We start from the raw sequence: 19893 nt of genomic DNA on the forward strand, positions 1-19893 counted from the left end.
CAGTGAGAGAAGGGATCTCTCATAGACATTATAATTAAAACAAAACAGCTACTTTAATCCTCAACACTTCAAAAGTAATACACATACATATTTTCTAGCAGCCATATACTGTATATATTTTTTTAAAAGATAAAAACATAGCCTATGTCACAAACTGTTTTGAAGCCCTGAGTTCAACTCTTTGGCTTCCATCTTGGGTTTTTAAAACTGGACGTGATGATCGACAGAGATATAAAACTGATTGCATGCTCATTTTACATGCACGTGGGACCATCATATGTCAAATCATCCTGCGCTGAACAACACTTGAGAACAGTGACTGTCCCCATGAGCTCTCCGGCAAAGTTTTTATTCTGATCGATCCGAAATCAAATGTGAAATCGGGACATTTTCTCGTCGACTTCAATACAATCAAACTTCTTTTGCAACCAGTGAATTCGCCCCCTGCTGGCCGTTATAAAGAAGGTAGATCAGGGTCATTTTGCATAGTGGGCCACATACAGTTCACTTTGAGCTAAAGTGAGCTAAACTTAGGGCTGGGAATCGTCACTGATTTCTAGAATCGATTCGATTCCGATTCACAAGGTCCCGAATCGATTCGATCCACGATTCGATTCAATTCGATTCGATTCGATTTTGAATCAGTCCGAAATATTATTATATGAACCATAATATATATAAAATTATGATAATTCACCTTGTATATGTACTGTCAAAAGAACCCTCTAAGCCTTGTGAATGAATTACATAAATTTCAAAATTAAGAACAGATACTAAAGCAGTTAAATAATGTAATTTTTAATTAACATTAGTATATATATTTTTTCATACATACATTTCAAGTGGATCAGGGATCCAGTGCAAATAGAACACATCTTTTGTAAACATCAGTAAAACCTCAGAGAAATAGTTTTGCTGTTAGTGTCTCACACAGCTTTTCTGAAATCCACTATTGTGTTTTGGAGACACACAGTATAACACAGCATGTACAAGTGAACTGACAGAAACTGACCGATCAGAAAATGAAAAACTGCCTTTTAAAATACTTCAAAAAATGAAAACATATTGAACAGTATTGTAAAACCTCTGTGAAACTAATGCAATTTAGCCTTATTTATAACTACCCTCTCACTTCTTTGAGACTGTAAGGTTTTTCTGCAAGAAGAGAAGCTGGTCTACATGTTGTGGAGTCAGGCAGCTCCTTTGTGCGGTAACAATGTCACCAGCAGTTGAAAACACTCGTTCAGAAGGAACACTGGTCCCAGGTATGGAAAGATACTGCTTTGCTTGTAGAGCCAAGAGAGGATACTCCCTTTCATGGTCCCTCCACCAGATCAAAGGATCCTCAGAAAGTGCAACAGGCTCAACGCCCCTGTATCGATTCACTTCTTCCTTTGCCTTCTGAGTTGGTGTTTTCTGTGGTGCTGTGGTTTTTGTTGAGTAGGCTGGCCCAAGGAGAAAAATTAATGCAGAGTCCTTTGACCTCTTAATTGGAGGGGCATAATCCACTTCATCAACACCACCAAGAGAGATGTCAGGGACAGTTTCCTCAGATGTGTCACCATCAGACTGTCGCTGTAGAAAAATGAAAACTTAATTAATAAAGAAATTACTATTTATATTCTAACTCGAGTAGTGCAAAAAAACCAATAATTTTTTGTTTTTGTTTCTGTAACTCACAATAGCTGTGTCCACGTTCTCCAAACCTGCTGCTTCCAACACCAACTGAGAGAATGTGTTGTTACAGGTCTCTTTGGACAAGAATGGCAGGGCCTTAAAGCGAGGATCTAATGCTGATGCAATGTAGAGCTTGTCCTTTAGGGCCACATATCTTGAAAAGAGATTTTGCACATTTAACTCAGTTTATTATGTTGGATATACATGTGCATGGTTACATACACTCATGCAAGATCAGAAACATTAATATACGACTTTGTTTCCATAATTTATATATAAACATCTATAGATAGATAGATATAAAATCAAAAGGCCTATTACTAGACAAGAGGGCTTAACTAACATTTTTATAATATATAGATTTTTTCACTATAATAAGAATTTTCATGTAATACATGCATCCATACAGTTACACTCATTCATGGCATATACACACAATTCATAAACATACCTTGACTTCAAGTTGTCGTATACAGCAGTCTTGAGGTCTTTAATCAGTGAGGAGTCATGAGAGACACTGATCATCTTCTCCAGCAGCTGTGCATGCAGAGGTGCAATGATGGAAAGGGTCGGGGACTTTTCTTCAGACATAACCAGTGTGGCTGCTTTCAGCGGCTTCAGAGCTTTCACTATATCTTCTCCATCAGTTATGTCAGCCTCTGTAAGACTACAGAGATTATTGTCATTTCTCCTCACTTCAGGTGAGAGTAGAGCTGCAGAGATTGCTGGTTGTTGCTCTAGGAAGCGTTCCAGCATCTCCAATGTGCTGTTCCATCTGGTCACCCCATCAGTCACCAGCTTATGGGCAGGTAGATTCAGTATCTTTTGCTTCTCTTTAAGCTTGCGACTTGCAACAGTGCTGCGATGAAAAAAGGATGCTATGCGTCTCACTCGGCCAAGCAGCTGCGCAACAGCTGGAACTTTCAGTCCTGCTTGTGAAGCTAAATTGAGTGTGTGGGCAAAACAACCAATGTGCAACCAGCCCGTTATTTCTACAGCTCGCACCATATTTGCAGCATTGTCAGTTACGATGACTGGATTTTTGTTTGTAAGCTCCCATTCTTCGATTGCTTTGAACATAATTTCAGATAAATTAGCTGCTGTGTGGCTTGCTTCGGTGGTTCTTGTCTGTAAGACATGAGACACGAGTCTCCACTCCTGGTCGATATGGTGTGAGGTGATAGTCAGGTAGTTATCTGTTGCTCTGGATGTCCAGCTGTCACAGGTTATAGCGACTCTCTCTGCTGACTTGAGTGAGGCTGTAACATCGTGTTTCACTTTTTCATACATGTTTGGGATTACCACTTCACTCAAATGTTTGCGTGATGGTAAAACATAGCGTGGTTCTAGCGTATTAATGAGGTTTTGGAAGCCATCATTTTCAACAACGCTGTACGGACGTATATCTTTACATATGAAAGTTGCCACAGACTGGGTTATTTTTTGGGCACGTGGAGAAGTGGATTCAAACTTCACTTCAAATGCCTTTTCGAGTGAGCGTTGCTTGGTGTCGGCCGTTTTTGCTAGCAGGATATCTGGATGATGCCTCGTTAAATGATTTCTGAGATTTGTGGTATTTCCACAGTGCTTTACCTCCATTTTGCACATCTTACATACGGCTTTGCTTTTGTCCGGCTCTTCACTGTCTTCACAGTTCTTAAATCCAAAGTGTTGCCAGACATCTGCCTTTAGGCTCGGTGGCACATTCCCGGGAGTAGCCATGATGGTTCATGCGTCCAGGTCAATTAACTCTCGCGTGACTTCCTCATGTTAACCGCTTGCAAATTTCATACGCGGCAAACTACATATGTATAAAAAAAAAATCGATTTCCGGATTTAATGAATCGATATCGTTTTATTCCAGTTAGAATCGATTTTAATCGATGAATCGATTTTTTAAACCCACCCCTAGCTAAACTGCATGATCAATGTGTAAAATTACAGTTAGAAAAATTGTTAATTTACTTTAAAGTTTAAAAATAACAGACTATGCTATAATTACGATGATAAATAGCCAAGCATAGTTATTAATAGTATAGCTGAAAAACTTTCTGACCATTCATTTAATAATTTATCTGTTAATTATTGCTTTGATGTAGAATGGAAGGTAGTGGGGGTGGGCAGTCTTTATCAATAGAAAAAGCTGTACAAATGAATGAAATTGTAGTTAAAGTTTAACAATGTATGCTCTCCTTCACATTTTCTAAAGTTGGGCCAGATTCTTCACCTGGCCAAGTTTAGCCCCCGGGCCTTATGTTTGACACCCCCAAAGCTGATTTATTGTTTTATTTTTCAGACTTGGAGTCATAAAACTACTAAGAATTGGCACTTCTGGTTACATTGGTCCAAAGTCACTGGATTTTCAGTTAGATGCCTGTGGTTAACACAAACTTTATCTCCTACAAAATAAAATACATTGGTGCGGTAAATCATTAAATATCCATCCTTCCATTTTCTTTCACTTATCTAGTAAGTAAATATCTCACTTGTAAATTTTGAAGTCATTAAAATGCTGATAGTTAGCAGTTTATTTCCGGTAAATGGATTTTGAGGAAAAAGAAAGAAAGAAAAATGTGGCTTTAATTTGTGGAGAACATGTTGCTGAAAAACACATTTTACCTATGATGAGTTTTATGTCATGCAAAGCCTATTTGCATGTGTGTGTGTGTGTGTGTGTGTGTGTGTGTGTGTGTGTGTGTGTGTGTGTGTGTGTGTGTGTGTTTTGTGAGCAATTGTAACTTCTTATCTTTGTCTACAAAACAAAAAGATACATGTAAAGGTCAGCTTAGGGACTATATTTAAAATACTTCAGAATGCTAATCCCCTTCACATTACCACATTTTTTGCTGCCACAGAAACACTGACCACATGTAAAAACTCACTAACTGTGAATACGACACAAACACCGGCTGTAGAAATGCCCTCAAGGAAAGCAGTGGCTCAATCTTCATGGCTTACATTTTCTCTAATCCTACCTGCTTTAGTGAGATTTTTATGTCAAATCACAAAATTACTTTAAACTAACTATTAAACCTAAGTTGATTTAACTCACACTCAAAGCAGCAAGCGAACATATGCTTTCAAAGTTAAACCAGTTTAAAATGCAGGTGCTCTTTCACACTCATCGTTATCTGTCAAGTGGAAGAACTAGTGTGGAGGTGCTCGAACAGATGGAGCGCGGTGGGTTTGTGCATTTATACAAAATCTAATTTTGGTTCTTTATTCAGTTTAGGTAGCTGGTTACTGCTCGCAGTGATTCTGTGGCTTAAAGTTTCACTGCGGCACTGAATCTCATCAGTTGTCAGTAATTTTTCACAATCCCCGGAGAGCGCCCTCGTCATTTCTGTCAGCCTCCCTGTGGCTGTGCGGGGACAGGGAGGGCTGTCAAACTGTGCCTGCCCGAGAGCGCCTGGGTTGATGAGTCATAATAAGGGCTGTCCAGGTGGTGAAAATGAGGCTGTGTGAGTGTGTGTGTGTGTGTGTGTACATTTACAGTACATTAAATTTGTTCTCCTCTTATGGATGCTATACTTTATTATAAATTTTTGATCACGTCAAGTCAGTTGTACATATGTGTGTGTGTGTCTTGGGGGCTAGAGAGAGAAGGAAAAACAGAGTAAGAGAGAGAGAGAGAACAGGAGTCAGTGGGAGGGAGAGGAGAGGCGAGCAGAGCGGAGTGTTCACTCCATTTCTTGGGGATTTTCGAGTCTCTCACTGCGGATTGTCTCCTCTTCTTTAGAAGTGAAAGTCGACTTTAACTCCGTTAATCATTCGGGCAGATTGCCTGTAACAAAGTCCCACTCTCTGGATGGAGAAAGGCTGCTGCAAAATGAGGGCTTTGTGTTTGAACTTTGCCATCACCTGTCTGTGGCTTCTTCCTTCATCAGTGAGTAGACTGCAGACAGCCTTTGCACCAAGTGCATGAAGAGTTACTTCCATTCAGATTTCCTGTAAATGTGTACCATTGATTATTAGCGATCAGTACGTTATAATCAAATTTATGTGCTGCTTGATTTCTGCCACTCATTCTGAGATTACAGCACTGTTGCAGAATAAGACATGGACTGTCAAAATTATCCCAAACATCACTGTAGTTTTAAAAGGTAACAAGTAACTTGCCATGGGATTTTAAGAAGTAGAAAAGAGTTTAAATGACTTGGTAAAGACTTCATGGGATTTGCTGTTTTGAGAATATTGTGAGAAAAAAAAATCAGAGACCTGTTCATTTTTAGGAATGAGAAACGGTGTCTTGCTCTGATGTGATTCGCTTTGTTACTTTCAAACTTAAGACCGAAGACGTTTTCATTGTGTGAAATTGTACTAGGACTTGATTAAAGTGGAATCTTTTGTTAGATAAAGTTCAGGAAGGATGAATATATATACCGCTTTCACATTTTAAATTTGTTCCAGTCCCATGGTGTCTAATTCTCTTTCAAGCGTAGTTGTAATTTAATCTGCGCCCCTTTCTTTAATTCAACTTTCTCATGCTGCACGAGCAGCAGACTGCATCATCTGCATCTCTGGTATTTAAGATGTCAAGTGCAAACCCTCAAAGCAACCTCATTTTGTGCTTTATTGCTTGAACTAAATGAGTGCACGGGCTTTGTCAGTCTGAAGAAGTTTCATCACCCTGGGGCTTAAAAACATTCAAACTTATTTTTCTTTTCTTTTTTTCTTCTTGGTTAAGCCGTTAAAAAAAAACAACCCAAAAAACTGACACATTAAGGAACTTTTTAGCCAGTGGCAAGAATTCTATCTCTCTGTCCTTAAAAAAAGCAAACACTCCTCCCAGGCTTTTCAGTTGCTTTTCAGTTTTTACTTTTTTTTTTGCTTCTGCAGGTACTTTTACACACGTGTTGTGCTCAGTTGCAGTCACTGAGCCAGTGACATTGCTGTCACACTGTGGGCTCCAATTAGGGCAGGTGAGAACAGCACGTAGCTGGAGCTTTGGGTTTGTAACAATAGGCGCAGCTGGAGCGCACTTGGTTAGGGGAGGAAGGCAGAGATTGGCACACAGGGATGAGGTGGTTGGGGGGGGGATGAGAATCCTGCTTGTTTGAGTAAAATAATGATATCCTGGGAGCTGTTTATTCAGAAATCTAGGTGAGATTAGCCCTAAGCCTCCATCTGCCTCTGACACATTATGGCAAAAACAGAAATCAAGTCCTAAACAGTGAATGTGAACAACTCATGTCCCTAGAGGCGTAAAAAAAATCTTGTCCCATCACCCACAGAGCATCCACCATTACACCTAAGCTAAAGTAAGTGTTTATATAAAAAGAGAAGTGTCCAATTAGTTTTTATCCTAAACTCATTGTGCAAAATTGGTGTTATATACTTTTTGTATATACAGTTTGCATACTGAGACGTAGCTTCACGTGTCAGCCATGCAGAGCAAATGTGTTACATAAACATCACTTGATTTATTGGGATTTGTGTATTTTAATAGACACAACAGCAGGTGGTTGCCTGGCTTATGATAAGCTGCTTCATCAGTATGAAGACGTATTTAGTTTTCATGGTCACACTCTTATATTTTTGGAGTGCTATTTCTTTTTTAAACCCAAGAGGGACATTCAAGTGGAGTTAATTACCGTATTTCTCTGTGTTAATGATGTCTTCAGTTCTGCGTGAGCTGTGCATGAAATGTGGCGCTATCACAGAAGCCAAAATATTTAACATTAAAGCAATTAGTGGCAACAGATTGGTTTTTAGTTCCTGTAAAATATATTTGGAGTGTTTCTCCGGTACAGTGGAGTCAACACTGTAAGAGGCAGCTTAATGTATCATTTTGATGTGGTGTATTTTTTTCATATAATCTGCAGGCTGTTCACCCATACTGTTTCATCAGATTTGACTTCAGGGGAAAGGCCAGGGAGCGTAGATACCTTTATACAATCTATTTCCCGAAAAAGGGACAAAATAGGACAGTAGAAGGAAGGAGGACAATGTGGGTGGAAGTGATGAATACAACGAACAAAACATGAAGTCGTAAGCTCTTACCTAACAAGATGCATTCAGGTGAAAGCTTAATCCCTTATTCATTTCAAGAAGCTGTCCAAATCAATCCAAGATTAGAAGCTGGGATATTTAAGGTAATGAAGAGGAGGAGGAGGAAAAAGGTTAAAGATTTTTTAGTCTTTTTGAGACCACTGAGACATATTTGGCACAGAAGGAGCTCAATATGGAAATGTGCCTGAAACAGATGCATATTTTTCATATTTTCATACATTTATTATTTTATTGATTCTTCAGCAGCCACGTTTCTCTCTATCTCAAGCATATTGATTAATCAGCCTATAGACGGTCCATTACCAAGGTCGTGCAGAAACGACGATTGAAAGTTTTAAAGGGGGAGTGAGAGAGGACGAACGGACGGGCAAATTAAAACGTGTTAATGGCAACAAGAACGGGACTGTGTTTGTTTGTGGTGTGGGTGTGTGCATGTTCCTCATTACTGTAGTCCTTGCCTGAAGGAGATAACCTATTGATCACAGTCAATTTCAAGACGTTCTCAGTGCGAGGGCCCGCAACACTCAAGAATAATTATTTAAATCGATTATGTGCTGCCTTATAGTGCAGCTACAGTCAAGCTGTCCTTCCTTTGTGGTCATCCAGGTGGTCAAGGGCAGTTTTGCTCTTCATCTTTCTTGTCACTTTCTGCAGTCCAACAACAAAATCGTGTGACTTTTTTACTGTCGTTTTTTTTGCTGTAGTTAATGGTGACAATGTTGACAACCCCAGAGTTGTTTTGGGTTACAGTCGATATTATAAAGTTCTTGTAGTTGTCTGTGAGCATTGGTGGATATGAGTTTCATTTGGTGCTTTTAAGAGTTGTTTTATTAGTATAACAAAACACAAAAGTAGTTTGCGGCTAATCAAAGAGGTTCGATTTTAGGATTTGGGTCTCTCTTTCTTTTTCTGCCTCTCTTTGATATATCAGTATCTACGCCAGTATCAAAAAGCTGGATGAAATTTTACATGTGGTGCTTACTGAATTCAAAATAAATAAAAAGATAAATAAAAAACAAGGCAACGTGTCTTTTCACTACTTGGCAAATCGGCCAATTACAACACAAATTTGGGGGATTTTTTTCCTAACAGGGACTGTTTCTTCAGTTAAAACAATCTACAAAATGTTATATTCTGTAGTGTTTATGGAAAAATGGTGTGCAAAAGCACAACACTGTGGCCAAATTCCATTTGTCTCCATTGTTTTGAAACTGCACCGGAGATCTCAAAAACTGGCATCTCAGTGTTTAATGCAAAGTAAAATGCATATATATATATATATATAAACACACACATACATATATATATATATTACCCCTATGGATACACAGTTGTGGTGAGATGTTTAGACTCATCATGGGCATAAATGTCATGGTAATGTGGGGCTTGTAATGATTTCTTTGAACTGTTCTTTTTCCAGGGTGGAATGATCGTACAGCAAACATCTGTAATGGTTTAAGAAAAATAAATAAGTATGTACACAAGTTTTAATTTATTTTGGACAACAAGCTTCTAGCATAATTCTGGCTGGATATTTGACCAATCTTCATTTAAACAAGGTTGTTTAATGGCATGGAGCTTTTAAGCAGGGTCTACACATTTTAAACGGGACTGAGGTTGTGGCTTTGGCACGGCCATTCCAGAAACATAATGGGCCATTTCTAAACAGCTACAAATTTGAGGATAATCGGTTTAATGTAAGAAAAATTATTAGGATGTGTTACCACTTTGTCAAAGTGTGAAAGAACACCCAAGCTGTCCCCTCAGATGAGATGAAATTGGTTAGGATGTTCAGGAATAACCAGGTAACCACCATGGAAATTTTACATTTCCACTTTTAGGCTTGACTAAGATTGCAGATACTCACACAGACAAGTCAAATGGCTTCTGGAGAAAATTTTAATGGTCGATAATTCAAAGATTGACCTGTGTGGTTACAATGACAAGAGGTTGTTGGAGGAGTTAGGGCGAGGTTCTAAGACCACTGTACCTGTTGTCAAGCATGGTGGTGGTCACATAATGCCCTGGGTCTGTTCTGCTCCCATTGGTACTGGTATATTGCACACGGTAGATGGAATAATGAAGAAGGGGTCTCTCCGAATACTTCAACTTCACCTCAAATCAACAGCTTGGACACAACTGCATGTCCGAGTTGGACAATGATTTCAAACATCTCAAAAACATGATAAAGCAGGCTAACAATAAGCTTCTGGAATGGCATTCCCAAAGTACAAATCTCAATCCTATTGGGAATTTGTGGACTATGCTTCAAAGAAGCCAAGTAGAGTGTTCAAATATCCTGCAAGAATGATGCCAGACACATGTTGGTGGCTACCAATAGTGTTTGGTCTAGGTGAAACTTACTAAGACATTTAACCAAATGTTAGTGGGGTTTATGCATGCTTTTGAGCTTAGATAAAATTCAAAACATTTCAGACTTGTGAAGCTAATTCTTGTTTTATTTTTTTAAGTCATTAAATATGTATGTTGTACAATCCCTGGAAAAAGAACAGTTCACTAAAACCCCAAAGCCCCATGACATTTATGCCCATAGTGACTGTTAACTTCTGAGCACAGCTGTATGTAAGCTGACAAATAAGCTATATCTTGCAACAATGGATGAAGAACATTTTCAAAATTCACTATTTTATACTTTTTTTCCACAGGTCCAAGAGATATCCAAGAAACTGGAATTCCAAAGCCAAGAGTGGGGTGAGGCGGAAGGAGGAAGAGAAGGTGCTGGTGGAGCAGCACTGAAAGTTAAACATATCTCCAAAGATTTACAGATCATCTCCACCAAACATAAAACACCTGCTTATGGCTCGCTTGGCCCATACGGTTGGCCTCAGAACTTCTCACAAGCCCTGGATCAGTATCTGTATCGTCCTCCTCCCAAATCCAAACCTCCAGCTAAAACTTCCCCAAAGGCCAAAAAGATCCTGGGCTGGGGGGATTTTTACTTTAATGTGAAAACAGTGAAATTTAGCCTCTTGGTGACAGGGAAGATTGTGGATCACATCAATGGAACATTCAGCGTCTACTTCCGCCACAATTCATCCCGTCTGGGGAACATATCTGTCAGCATCGTTCCACCTTCCAAAGCTGTGGGATGGGAGGTTCTTGATCCTGCATCTCAGAGTGTTCACACTAAAAACTCAGTACTGCTCCCAGATCTGATGTCCCAGTTGCCAAGCCCTCCTCAGTCCACCAGCTCCACTCCTCCCGAACAGCAGAAGCAGCAGCAGGACATGATGATGGTGACTGAACTCAACTGCCGGATCGAGTACCAGAGAACCAACCGGTCCAAGAAGACCAAGCCCTGCATGTACGACCCAGGCCAGACATGCTACTCAGAAAACACCCAGTCCCAGGCAGCCTGGATCTGTGCCAAACCATTTAAGGTTATATGCATCTTCATCGCCTTCACTGGCACAGATTACAGACTGGTGCAGAAAGTTTGCCCTGAGCAGAACCAGCAACACTTTGGGTGACAAATTCTGAGATATGATACACTGACTTCTCACTTGTCCTTCAAACATCCTTCAGAATCATATGTTCAGTTTTCCAAACACCTTCAACATAAAGATACATCGTCAGCCTGTCAGTGAATGCAGATTGAGTCAAAACTTGTATTGTCTTTTTTAAGGATTTAAGTTTTGTGTAAGCTTTGTGTTGTCTGAAAGCACACTCATTAAAACATTAACGCTGATTTTGAATTTGTGTTTAAAACTTTTGCCTCACGATTATGCATTAATTAAGGTTTCCATCCAAAATTTGACTTGTATTCTTATTTTTTTTTACTTAAAAAATAATGATAATATTGTATATGTATCTATGTTTAAGGACAGAATCACATGTAGGTTTTCTTTTAAAGCACAGACTGACTTCAGCTAATGTTTTTACTATGAAAATGTTTCTATGCCTGTTTGTTTTATGGAAGTTTCCTATTCAAAGAACTCACAGAGCGAGATGAAAGGGATTATTTACTGTAGTCATTATTATCAGTGACACAAAGTACACGTCCGGTATCTGGCTACATCCAGTACTGATTTTACTTTCACCCTTTGCACCTGGGAAGTTTTCTGTTTTTCCCTCAGCTGTTGCAGACATGCTCTCTCTGACGTTAAGGCAAAGATTACAGGTGAGTACGTTTTGTTTTTTTAAATTACGTGCACTTATATCTGCTTCAGGAGACCCTTTTTCTGCATGTAAGAGTAGTTGTAAATAAGTCACTTATAACTGTAAGTAGGCCAGCTTGTCACTAAACGTCAACCCTGATAAAAATGTCTGGTTTGAAGATTTTTTCTTTGTATTTTTCGGTCCAAAAGAGAAACACACACTGCTGTCCCAGTTTATTTATTTATTTTGCTGAAAGAAAGTTGACTGCACAGTCTGCACTTTATGCAAGACTTACTATACTCAACACAGCGAATACAAAAGATGAAAGGAGACTTACTTTAACATATATTTATGCTTCAACAGTAATCTGTCTATTAGGCCAAAGTAACACATAGTTGCATAACTATCATGCAGGCACAAGCTGGTTTCAACAAACAAGCCCCTCCATGTCTGACCAGCCCACACGCAGTACATTTTTCAAGTCCAAGGTTTTCCATAACTGCTCCATTGAATAACACATTTGGGGGGGTTTTGTGGGGGTTTTTTTTACTGCCTTTCATTTAATGGGTTGTTTAGAACATCAAAAGCCACATTATTCTAACTCCCTTGTTTACAAACCCCAAGTGCAAAGTATTATCATTTTGAGGGATGAAAGTATTTGTGCACAGGCTTACTCTTCATCAGGGTTTCAAAAGACACCAAAGGATGAAAAAGAACCCCCCACCAGAAACTTTTTTTTTTACACTCTGCAGAGCATTTAAAGCACAATGGAGAGTTGCATCGCACCCCGTGACTTGGTATTTGTGCCTTCAAGAGGTTTTTATTAACTTCTCTGAGCAGTTTAGAACAGCAGGTCGCAAGAAATGTAACACAGTCGCCCCAGGCTGCTTACTAGTGAACAGCTTTAAAATCATTATTCAAAAAGTGTACATTTATTCAGTGACTGAAATCATTCCTGTGTGTTCATCCACTACCCCCCACGCTGCAGCCCCTTTTTCTCAGTGCTTCAGCATGTTTGGGCCAACAGAGGCAGATGACTGCAAAATCTTGCAGAAGACACCTCAGCAACAGCAGCAGCAGCGATGGGTGGACAGGACAGGAGAGCCTGGCTCAGGATGACCCAGAGATGTGGAGACTCCTACAGCAGGAGAAGGACAGGCAGTGTCGGGGACTGGAGCTCATCGCATCAGAGGTCAGACCCCATTTAGATGAAAGAGAAGAAAATGTGATCAAAGTACCATAAGGAGATTAAATAAAAGAGGAAAAACATGAAAGCTAAATCTTCAGTAAATCTTGATTGGAAAAACAACACGTTATATGTATGATTCCCCTCAGCAGCCTGCTGCTGAGGGGAATCAAAAGTGGCTGTTTAAATGTTTGCTCTGTGTATTGCGTCACACATAATCTCTGTGCAAAATTAGTTCTGGAAAAAGAGGTGTGACAGGTAAACTGTGCTGTTCATTGTTAAATTAAAATAAAATAAAAGCAACTAGAATTGCCGGCATTAAACTGTGATTTCACAGAGTACCTGCTGTAATCTAGAATGACAGTTTCAAGTGCAAGTCTTATGGAAATGTGCTGTTCACTGTAAAATACAAGCTTTACAGTGAAATACTGTCAGCTGTTTGACTAGCATAAAATTATTATGTAACTTGTTGCTATTCTACTCCTAGAAACACATTTATAAAAATCCTGGTGCGTTAAAAAATCTCAAAACACCCAGAAAATCACTCACTGCTAGAGTTTTGGTCATGGTGGCTCAATAACCACATCACTCATGCACAGCCAGCAATCAAAATATAACTTATTGATATGAACTAAAATATTAAAAGTCCTGTGTGTATTTATGTTCAACAGAGACAAAAAATTAGTGGTGATAATCTAGTTTAGCACCGGCACCGGCATCAAAGGCACCGGCATTTACAGAGCTCAAAGAACACTACAGTCATATGCGAATTTCCTGTATTTTTACAGCTTTTTTTATATAGTGAACAATATTTAAAAAATAAGAATTTTAATTTTCCTCCTACTTGATTGTTCAATAGATGATGTCAGCCAAAAATAAATACTGGGGTAATGAGTCTATGGGCTTACATTTAACATTAAGACCTCATTTTTTGGTCAGCCAGGATAAAAATCGGTTTTGCGACGCAAAATTCATGAAAGAGCTGCAGACTCCACAGACTTACAGTAAAATACTCCACTGAGTTTGGGCTGAAAGATGTTTTGTTCTTCACAGAGGAGCACATTTGTCAGCAGTGAAATCTCAAGTCATCAGAGTTGTAGTTTCCAGAATTTTACTGTTTTCTTCAGCATTCACCGAGATTTCCGATGCACCCCACCAACTCCTTTTAAGTCAGTTATTTTGACTAAGTGGAAGCTGTGGGAAAAGACGGGAGCTTTTATTCTTTTATTCTCCACCAATTATGCATCCACAGAACTATCACTCACGATGACATCTGAAAGGTTTAATCTTCTTTTACATGTGCTATCAGTCATTTGCCGCTCTGAGCCAACTCCCAGAGGAGAGACCCTGCTTTTTTTTCATCTTCAGGAACATAGTCAAATGATCCCATTAGGTTCCCCCCACTGATTTCTTTCACTGATCCCCACATTTAAAGCTGAGACAGAGAAGGAGGAGCGATCGTGTATGTGTGTGTTTGTGTGTGTTTGTGTGTGTCAAGATAGTGTTTCAAAATGTCATGGAAAGAGATTTATGTCACTTGGGGGACTAGTTTTAAACCCCACTGGAATGATTGAGGGATCCCTGAACAGTGACAGGTTTAGTAAAATAACAACCCAGAGGGGGCGGCTGAGGAGGACAGAGAAAGAGAAAGCGAAAGACAGTGAGAGAAGATAAGCTGAAATGTGAGTGGGAGAAAAAAAGACTGAGACAGGGAAAAAAATTCATTTACATTCATTTCCTTTTTCCGCAGCTCCATCTCTTTTCTGACATTTGACACCGTGCTGAACTTTGCAAGGATTCAGTACTAGTTAGATTCTTCTATATTCAGCCCTCAGCATCACTATAGTACCTCTAATGCACTCTAATTTCTTTAAATAATCAAATATGGCTCATTTGTAGCTTATACAATAGGCTGTTAAAAGCATCTGCTCCATTTTTGTTGCAATAAGTATTTGCAAAACAGTCGTCCTTCTGAAGATAAATAAAAGCTATATCTGGTTAAAAAAAAAAAACAGGTTATATTTGGTGACAGACTTCTGAAAATATAAGTAAGATAAAAATTTACTGCAGGTTTTGATGCTTTTTTGTTTGTCCCTCCAGAACTTCTGCAGTCGTGCAGCTTTGGAGGCACAGGGCTCCTGTCTGAACAACAAATACTCTGAGGGATACCCAGGACAAAGGTAATAAGCATCGCCTACTTTAAACATATATTGATTTAGTCATTAAAACTATTTTCAGAAGCCAGCACATGAAGCTTATAAAATTTCATTTAAAGGCAAATGGACTTTAAAACAAAAAGGTTTGCATTTCTTTTCCCAGCATAATTCAGGGCTGTTCACATAGCATATAGCAATATAATCCAGCTCAACACAAACTAAAAGTGCACAAAGTATATTAAAGGACAGTGACATGATATAGAGTGATATGACAGCATACGATGCAATACAGTCTGTTGAATATGATATGATTGAATGCAAAAGAAAGCAATACTATGATACTATACGATGTAATAAAATCTGATGTGATACACAACAGTGATCAGTGTTATCCATCATAGTACAGTTTCAGTAAGAAACAATAACATATAGCCAAATAAATGGAACAATACATTACGACACCCCATGATATGACAGAATACAAAGTTTGAAGATGTGATAGGATACATAAGGGTACTGCATGATTCAGTACACATGATTTGTTGCAAAATTATACAGTTATCGTACAATATGATAAATTACAATATGAAGTGTGTGCGTTACAATAACATGAGATGATTCTATGTTTCTTTTTTTGTTTTTGTCAGATACTACGGAGGTGCAGAGATTGTCGACCAGATCGAGCTGCTGTGTCAGAAGCGAGCGCTCTCGGTCTTTGGTCTGGATCCCAATCTGTGGGGCGTTAATGTTCAGCCATACTCTGGATCCCCTGCTAACTTTGCAGCCTACACCTCTGTGCTGCAGCCTCATGACCGCATCATGGGCCTGGATCTGCCTGATGGGGGACAGTGAGTCAATATGTCAAAGTTCATTCATGCTAGACATGCTCAAGCAGAGGATATTTCCATTCCCATAATAACATTTTATACAGAGCTTTTTGTCCACCCTGCACCTGCTCATCTTCTGCCCACGTGCGCTCTGTTATAATTATATATTTTGTCCTTCACATTTCAGCCTTACCCACGGCTACATGTCAGACAACAAAAGAGTCTCAGCCACCTCTATTTACTTTGAATCGATGCCTTACAAAGTGGATGTAAGTAGTATTCAAACAGAATTAAGGTTTCAAACCTGTGATCCATTTAAAGACATAAGAAAGTGTAAGCTGTTCTCTCTACCCCCTGTTCCTGAATCCCCCTCAGCCCCAAACAGGTCTCATAGATTATGACCAGCTGGAGAAGACTGCTCGCCTTTTTAGACCCAGACTTATCATAGCAGGAACCAGCGCCTACGCTCGTCTCATCGACTACTCTCGCATGAAGAAGGTGCTTCATTTAATAATGTTTACGAGAAGGTGTCTCAGAAACTTCCAACAGCTGTTAACTCTACCACAAATCAGATTACTGAGTTACTGAAGCGTGATGAGATACTTGGACATTTAAAGAAAAGCTGAGAAAGTAACAGGATTTCAGGTTTGTGGGGTTCATGTTGAGCTGTGTGTCTTTTAGTTGTGTGCGGAGCTGAGTGCCTACCTGCTGGCAGATATGGCTCATATTAGTGGCCTGGTGGCTGCAGGAGCTGTTCCCTCTCCTTTTGAGCACGCTGACCTTGTGACTTCCACCACCCATAAGTCCTTGCGTGGAGCAAGGTTAGGATCTGAGCCCTAATATGAATTAATTTTAATAAGTGTGTTGATAGTTGCCTATTCAGGTAAGAGCTTTATACATGTGATTCTGCACATGTCCAGCTAAGCACATTTGGTGTCCTTTCTCTGCTCTGCAGGGCTGGCCTGATCTTCTACCGGAAAGGTGTGAGGTCCGTGGATAAGAAAGGCAGGGAAGTCCTTTATGACCTCCAGGACAGAGTGAACTTTGCTGTGTTTCCATCACTTCAGGGAGGACCTCACAACCATGCCATTGCTGGGGTGGCTGTCGCCCTCAAACAGGTCAAGATGTGTATTTTAATCTTTAATGTTCAATAATAGCCCACAAATTCAATTAAAGGGGAAATCCTCAGACAGAACATCAGCGTAGGTCGAGTAGGTCTGGATTTGGAGTATCTGAATACAATCTTATTCTCTCACACGACATGATTTCTGCTTCTGCAGGCTTCCACTCCCATGTTCAAGAGATACATCCATCAAGTGCTGCTGAACACCAAAGCCATGGCCAATGCTTTGTTTAAGAAAGGCTACACTTTGGTGTCAGGTGCTGAGTGAGTCTATGATGTTGAAATTGTATATTTTTGCATTAAAAACAAATTATTTCATACAAATTAAAATAAACGACAAATGCTTTTGTTTTCTTTCTCTGACTATGAAATTAGACTCAGCATTTATACGAGCAGTGCATTTCTACCTCTCCAGTGCCTGATGCAATTGCTTTTGGATCACTTTGCATTTGCTTCAGCCTCATTTGCATTCTGTTTTTAAAACTTTGGAAAAGTTCACTTAAGCTTCACTTGACAGTTGAATGGAAAAAAAACAGTGAGTAATATTTTACTGTAGCAGCTGCACGTCTCCTCATTGTCTCCAGGAAAGACTTGATGAGAATTTCACCATCAGAAACATTTCCTCAAATACAGATCTTATAGATCTATCCTCCTCCTCTATCCACCTTCTCAGGTGGAACAGACAACCACCTGGTTTTGGTTGATCTTCGACCTCGTGGTATGGATGGTGCTCGAGCTGAGAGGGTCCTAGAGCTGGTGTCAATCACGGCCAACAAGAACACCTGTCCTGGAGATAAGAGCGCCCTCACTCCAGGAGGACTTCGACTTGGTACTCGCTTTAATAGAAGTGCAGCTTGTGCAGAATGTGTTGCAAAATTTAGTAATCTAGGAAAGAGTTACAGGAGTGGAGCTACTTTGGACAGACTCTGTCAGCCACTCTGTCATTCTGCCCGTATGGCAGCAGACCCTTTCTTCTCTCTCGGAGTGTCTGACTCTGTGATGTGTCTGTGTTTCCTGCTACATGTCACTGTATCTGTAGTTCTTATCACCAGACCATCATTCAGTATGTCACCATGTACCTCAAACCAACCCTCTCTTTATGAACTATTGACAACAATCAAACCATTTAATCTAACGATTGTTTTATCTGTCACTTTCTTACAGGAGCTCCAGCTCTGACCTCTCGGCAGTTTAAGGAGGCAGATTTTGAAAAAGTTGTGGAGTTGATTGATGAAGGGATTCAGATTGCACTGGACGTGAAGAAGAAGACCGGTGAGGGAGTTTCGTCTAAACCTGTGATTCATCCAGTGGGAGTGGTGGTGTTTGGGGTTTTGTGTACAGCAGATTCACCATGCTGACATGTTGTTTGCTTACATAGATTACTAGTGCTCGAATATGTGTTCAGCATTCATTATTTCTCTTGCAGCTAAGGACTGTGGATCATTTATTAGCTGTGAGTAGGGTTCAGGAAACAAGCAAAAAGAATAAATGCAATTTTTTTGCCTTTCTGTCTCCAAACAGGAAACCTGGCTAGCTTCAAGTCATTTCTGCTGGAGGACCAAGATACAGTGTCACGCATCACAGAGCTCCGCCAGCGGGTGGAGCTATTCGCCAGGCCCTTCCCCATGCCGGGATTTACTGACCATTAGAAAAAACTCAGACAAACAAGCTGTAATGCAGAGTGTTACACTTTGTTTTGTTTTTTAGACATACATATAATGCATATAATAATATAATAATTTGGTAAAAAACAAACAAACATCAGTTTAAATTGATCAGAGTGCAACAATACAGCATGGCATTTCTACATTAACTGGAAGCATTAAAATTACCAGCTGAGCTGAAAAATGTAACATAGTAACAGATATTGATATGGACAGAAATGCCAGGTGAGGTGAATGCATTAAAAATAAATGATAAAAGTCACAACTCGTTAAAAAATGACTCTAAGGAGGTTGGAAAGAAAGCAACTCAGCTTCTCAGCTCAGCTCCAAGAGACTTCTTCAGTTCTAACTCTGCATTTCTAAGTAGCATGTAAACATTCATTATGTATAACATTGTACTAATGCAGACATTTAAAATGTCTTCATAGGAGAATGTGTATGTTTTAAAAGGTAATGTAAACTACTGCAGTGTTCTTATAGAGTGTTATAAATAACTACTACATACACTGCAGTTTATTGCTAATCTGTGCTAAGTTACATTCAAGTGGATACTATTAACTTCTGTTTCATTGTATCAGCGATCAATTTAGTGGAACAATTTATTATATACATTGACTATAAAGGATCTAAAGTGATTTGATTTGTTACTAGCTTGCAGTGATAGGTGGATAGTAGTGATTATATTCATAAAAATGGTATTCAATAGGACTAGAGTGTAAATGGTACACAGCAATGGACCTAAATTGTGAGTTAACAGCACTCTGGAATTTGCTTTCGCCTTCTTGTCAGGACTGTTGTTTGCTGCCCAAACACCAGAAGGACCCTTATGCTTTCGGGTATTTTTGGCATTTGGTTGCTAAGTCTGCTTTAGAGCTTTTACTGACTTCAGGCTTTGTTCTGCACTCTGGGAAACTTGCAGCAGCTGTGTTGGGAATTGAGCACAGGTTCAGTTTACATCCACAGATCCACTAACATGAATAGAAAACAGTAAAGTAGCACAGGCGTTTCAAAACAAGGCTTCAGATTTGTGTGTATGTGTGTGTGTCTAATGTAATAGTAGCTTTTGTAGTTTTACTTTGACTTCTATAGAAATAATTTCTGAGGAATGTATAACATGAATATGCATCTT

The 19893-nt window shown here is 39.4% G+C and overlaps 3 protein-coding genes across 4 annotated transcripts; 2 read left to right on the forward strand and 1 right to left on the reverse strand.

Annotated features, from left to right (window-relative positions):
* Positions 1-782: 782 nt before the first annotated feature.
* Positions 783-3582, reverse strand: LOC309697754 (E3 SUMO-protein ligase ZBED1-like). Its single transcript, XM_082519865.1, has 3 exons — positions 2129-3582; positions 1681-1831; positions 783-1575 (listed from the first exon to the last, which is right to left on the reverse strand). The coding sequence occupies exons 1-3, from the start codon at positions 3397-3399 to the stop codon at positions 1129-1131; spliced, it is 1869 nt and encodes a 622-aa protein (XP_082375991.1). The 5' UTR covers positions 3400-3582; the 3' UTR covers positions 783-1128.
* A 1903-nt stretch (positions 3583-5485) lies between these two features.
* On the forward strand, positions 5486-11278 carry LOC309697154 (neurexophilin-2-like; the record flags this gene model as incomplete). The annotated part of the gene is made up of 2 exons (XM_082518834.1): positions 5486-5563; positions 10356-11278. The coding sequence occupies 2 exons, from the start codon at positions 5486-5488 to the stop codon at positions 11178-11180; spliced, it is 903 nt and encodes a 300-aa protein (XP_082374960.1). The 3' UTR covers positions 11181-11278.
* Positions 11279-11697: 419 nt separating this feature from the next.
* LOC309696571 (serine hydroxymethyltransferase, mitochondrial-like) lies at positions 11698-19893 on the forward strand. Of its 2 annotated transcripts, none has more exons than XM_082517844.1 (12): positions 11698-11830; positions 12797-13000; positions 15095-15174; positions 15798-15998; positions 16165-16246; positions 16353-16475; positions 16659-16798; positions 16933-17095; positions 17258-17357; positions 17774-17929; positions 18265-18372; positions 18622-19893. In XM_082517844.1, exons 1-12 carry the CDS (start codon positions 11798-11800, stop codon positions 18747-18749), a joined length of 1518 nt encoding a protein of 505 aa, XP_082373970.1. In that variant the 5' UTR covers positions 11698-11797; the 3' UTR covers positions 18750-19893. The 2 variants fall into 2 exon arrangements, with proteins under 2 accessions (XP_082373970.1, XP_082373969.1); XM_082517843.1 differs by having other exon boundaries at positions 11712-11830; positions 12836-13000.

The sequence above is a fragment of the Aulonocara stuartgranti genome (assembly GCF_965226115.1).
Source record: "Aulonocara stuartgranti genome assembly, chromosome: 20".
Taxonomy (NCBI): domain Eukaryota; kingdom Metazoa; phylum Chordata; class Actinopteri; order Cichliformes; family Cichlidae; genus Aulonocara; species Aulonocara stuartgranti.

Bases quoted from the DNA above. Each gene is read 5' to 3' on its own strand.
- LOC309697754 (XM_082519865.1), bottom strand. From the start codon at position 3,399: ATGGCTACTCCCGGGAATGTGCCACCGAGCCTAAAGGCAGATGTCTGG. The intron at 1,832-2,128 runs GTATGTTTATGA...TCTCTTTTCAAG, and splicing joins TACGACAACTTGAAGTCAAG to ATATGTGGCCCTAAAGGACA. The intron at 1,576-1,680 runs GTGAGTTACAGA...ATTTTTCTACAG, and splicing joins AGAACGTGGACACAGCTATT to CGACAGTCTGATGGTGACAC.
- LOC309696571 (XM_082517844.1), top strand. From the start codon at position 11,798: ATGCTCTCTCTGACGTTAAGGCAAAGATTACAG. The intron at 11,831-12,796 runs GTGAGTACGTTT...CCCACGCTGCAG, and splicing joins CGTTAAGGCAAAGATTACAG to CCCCTTTTTCTCAGTGCTTC. The intron at 16,247-16,352 runs GTAAGTAGTATT...AATCCCCCTCAG, and splicing joins CGATGCCTTACAAAGTGGAT to CCCCAAACAGGTCTCATAGA.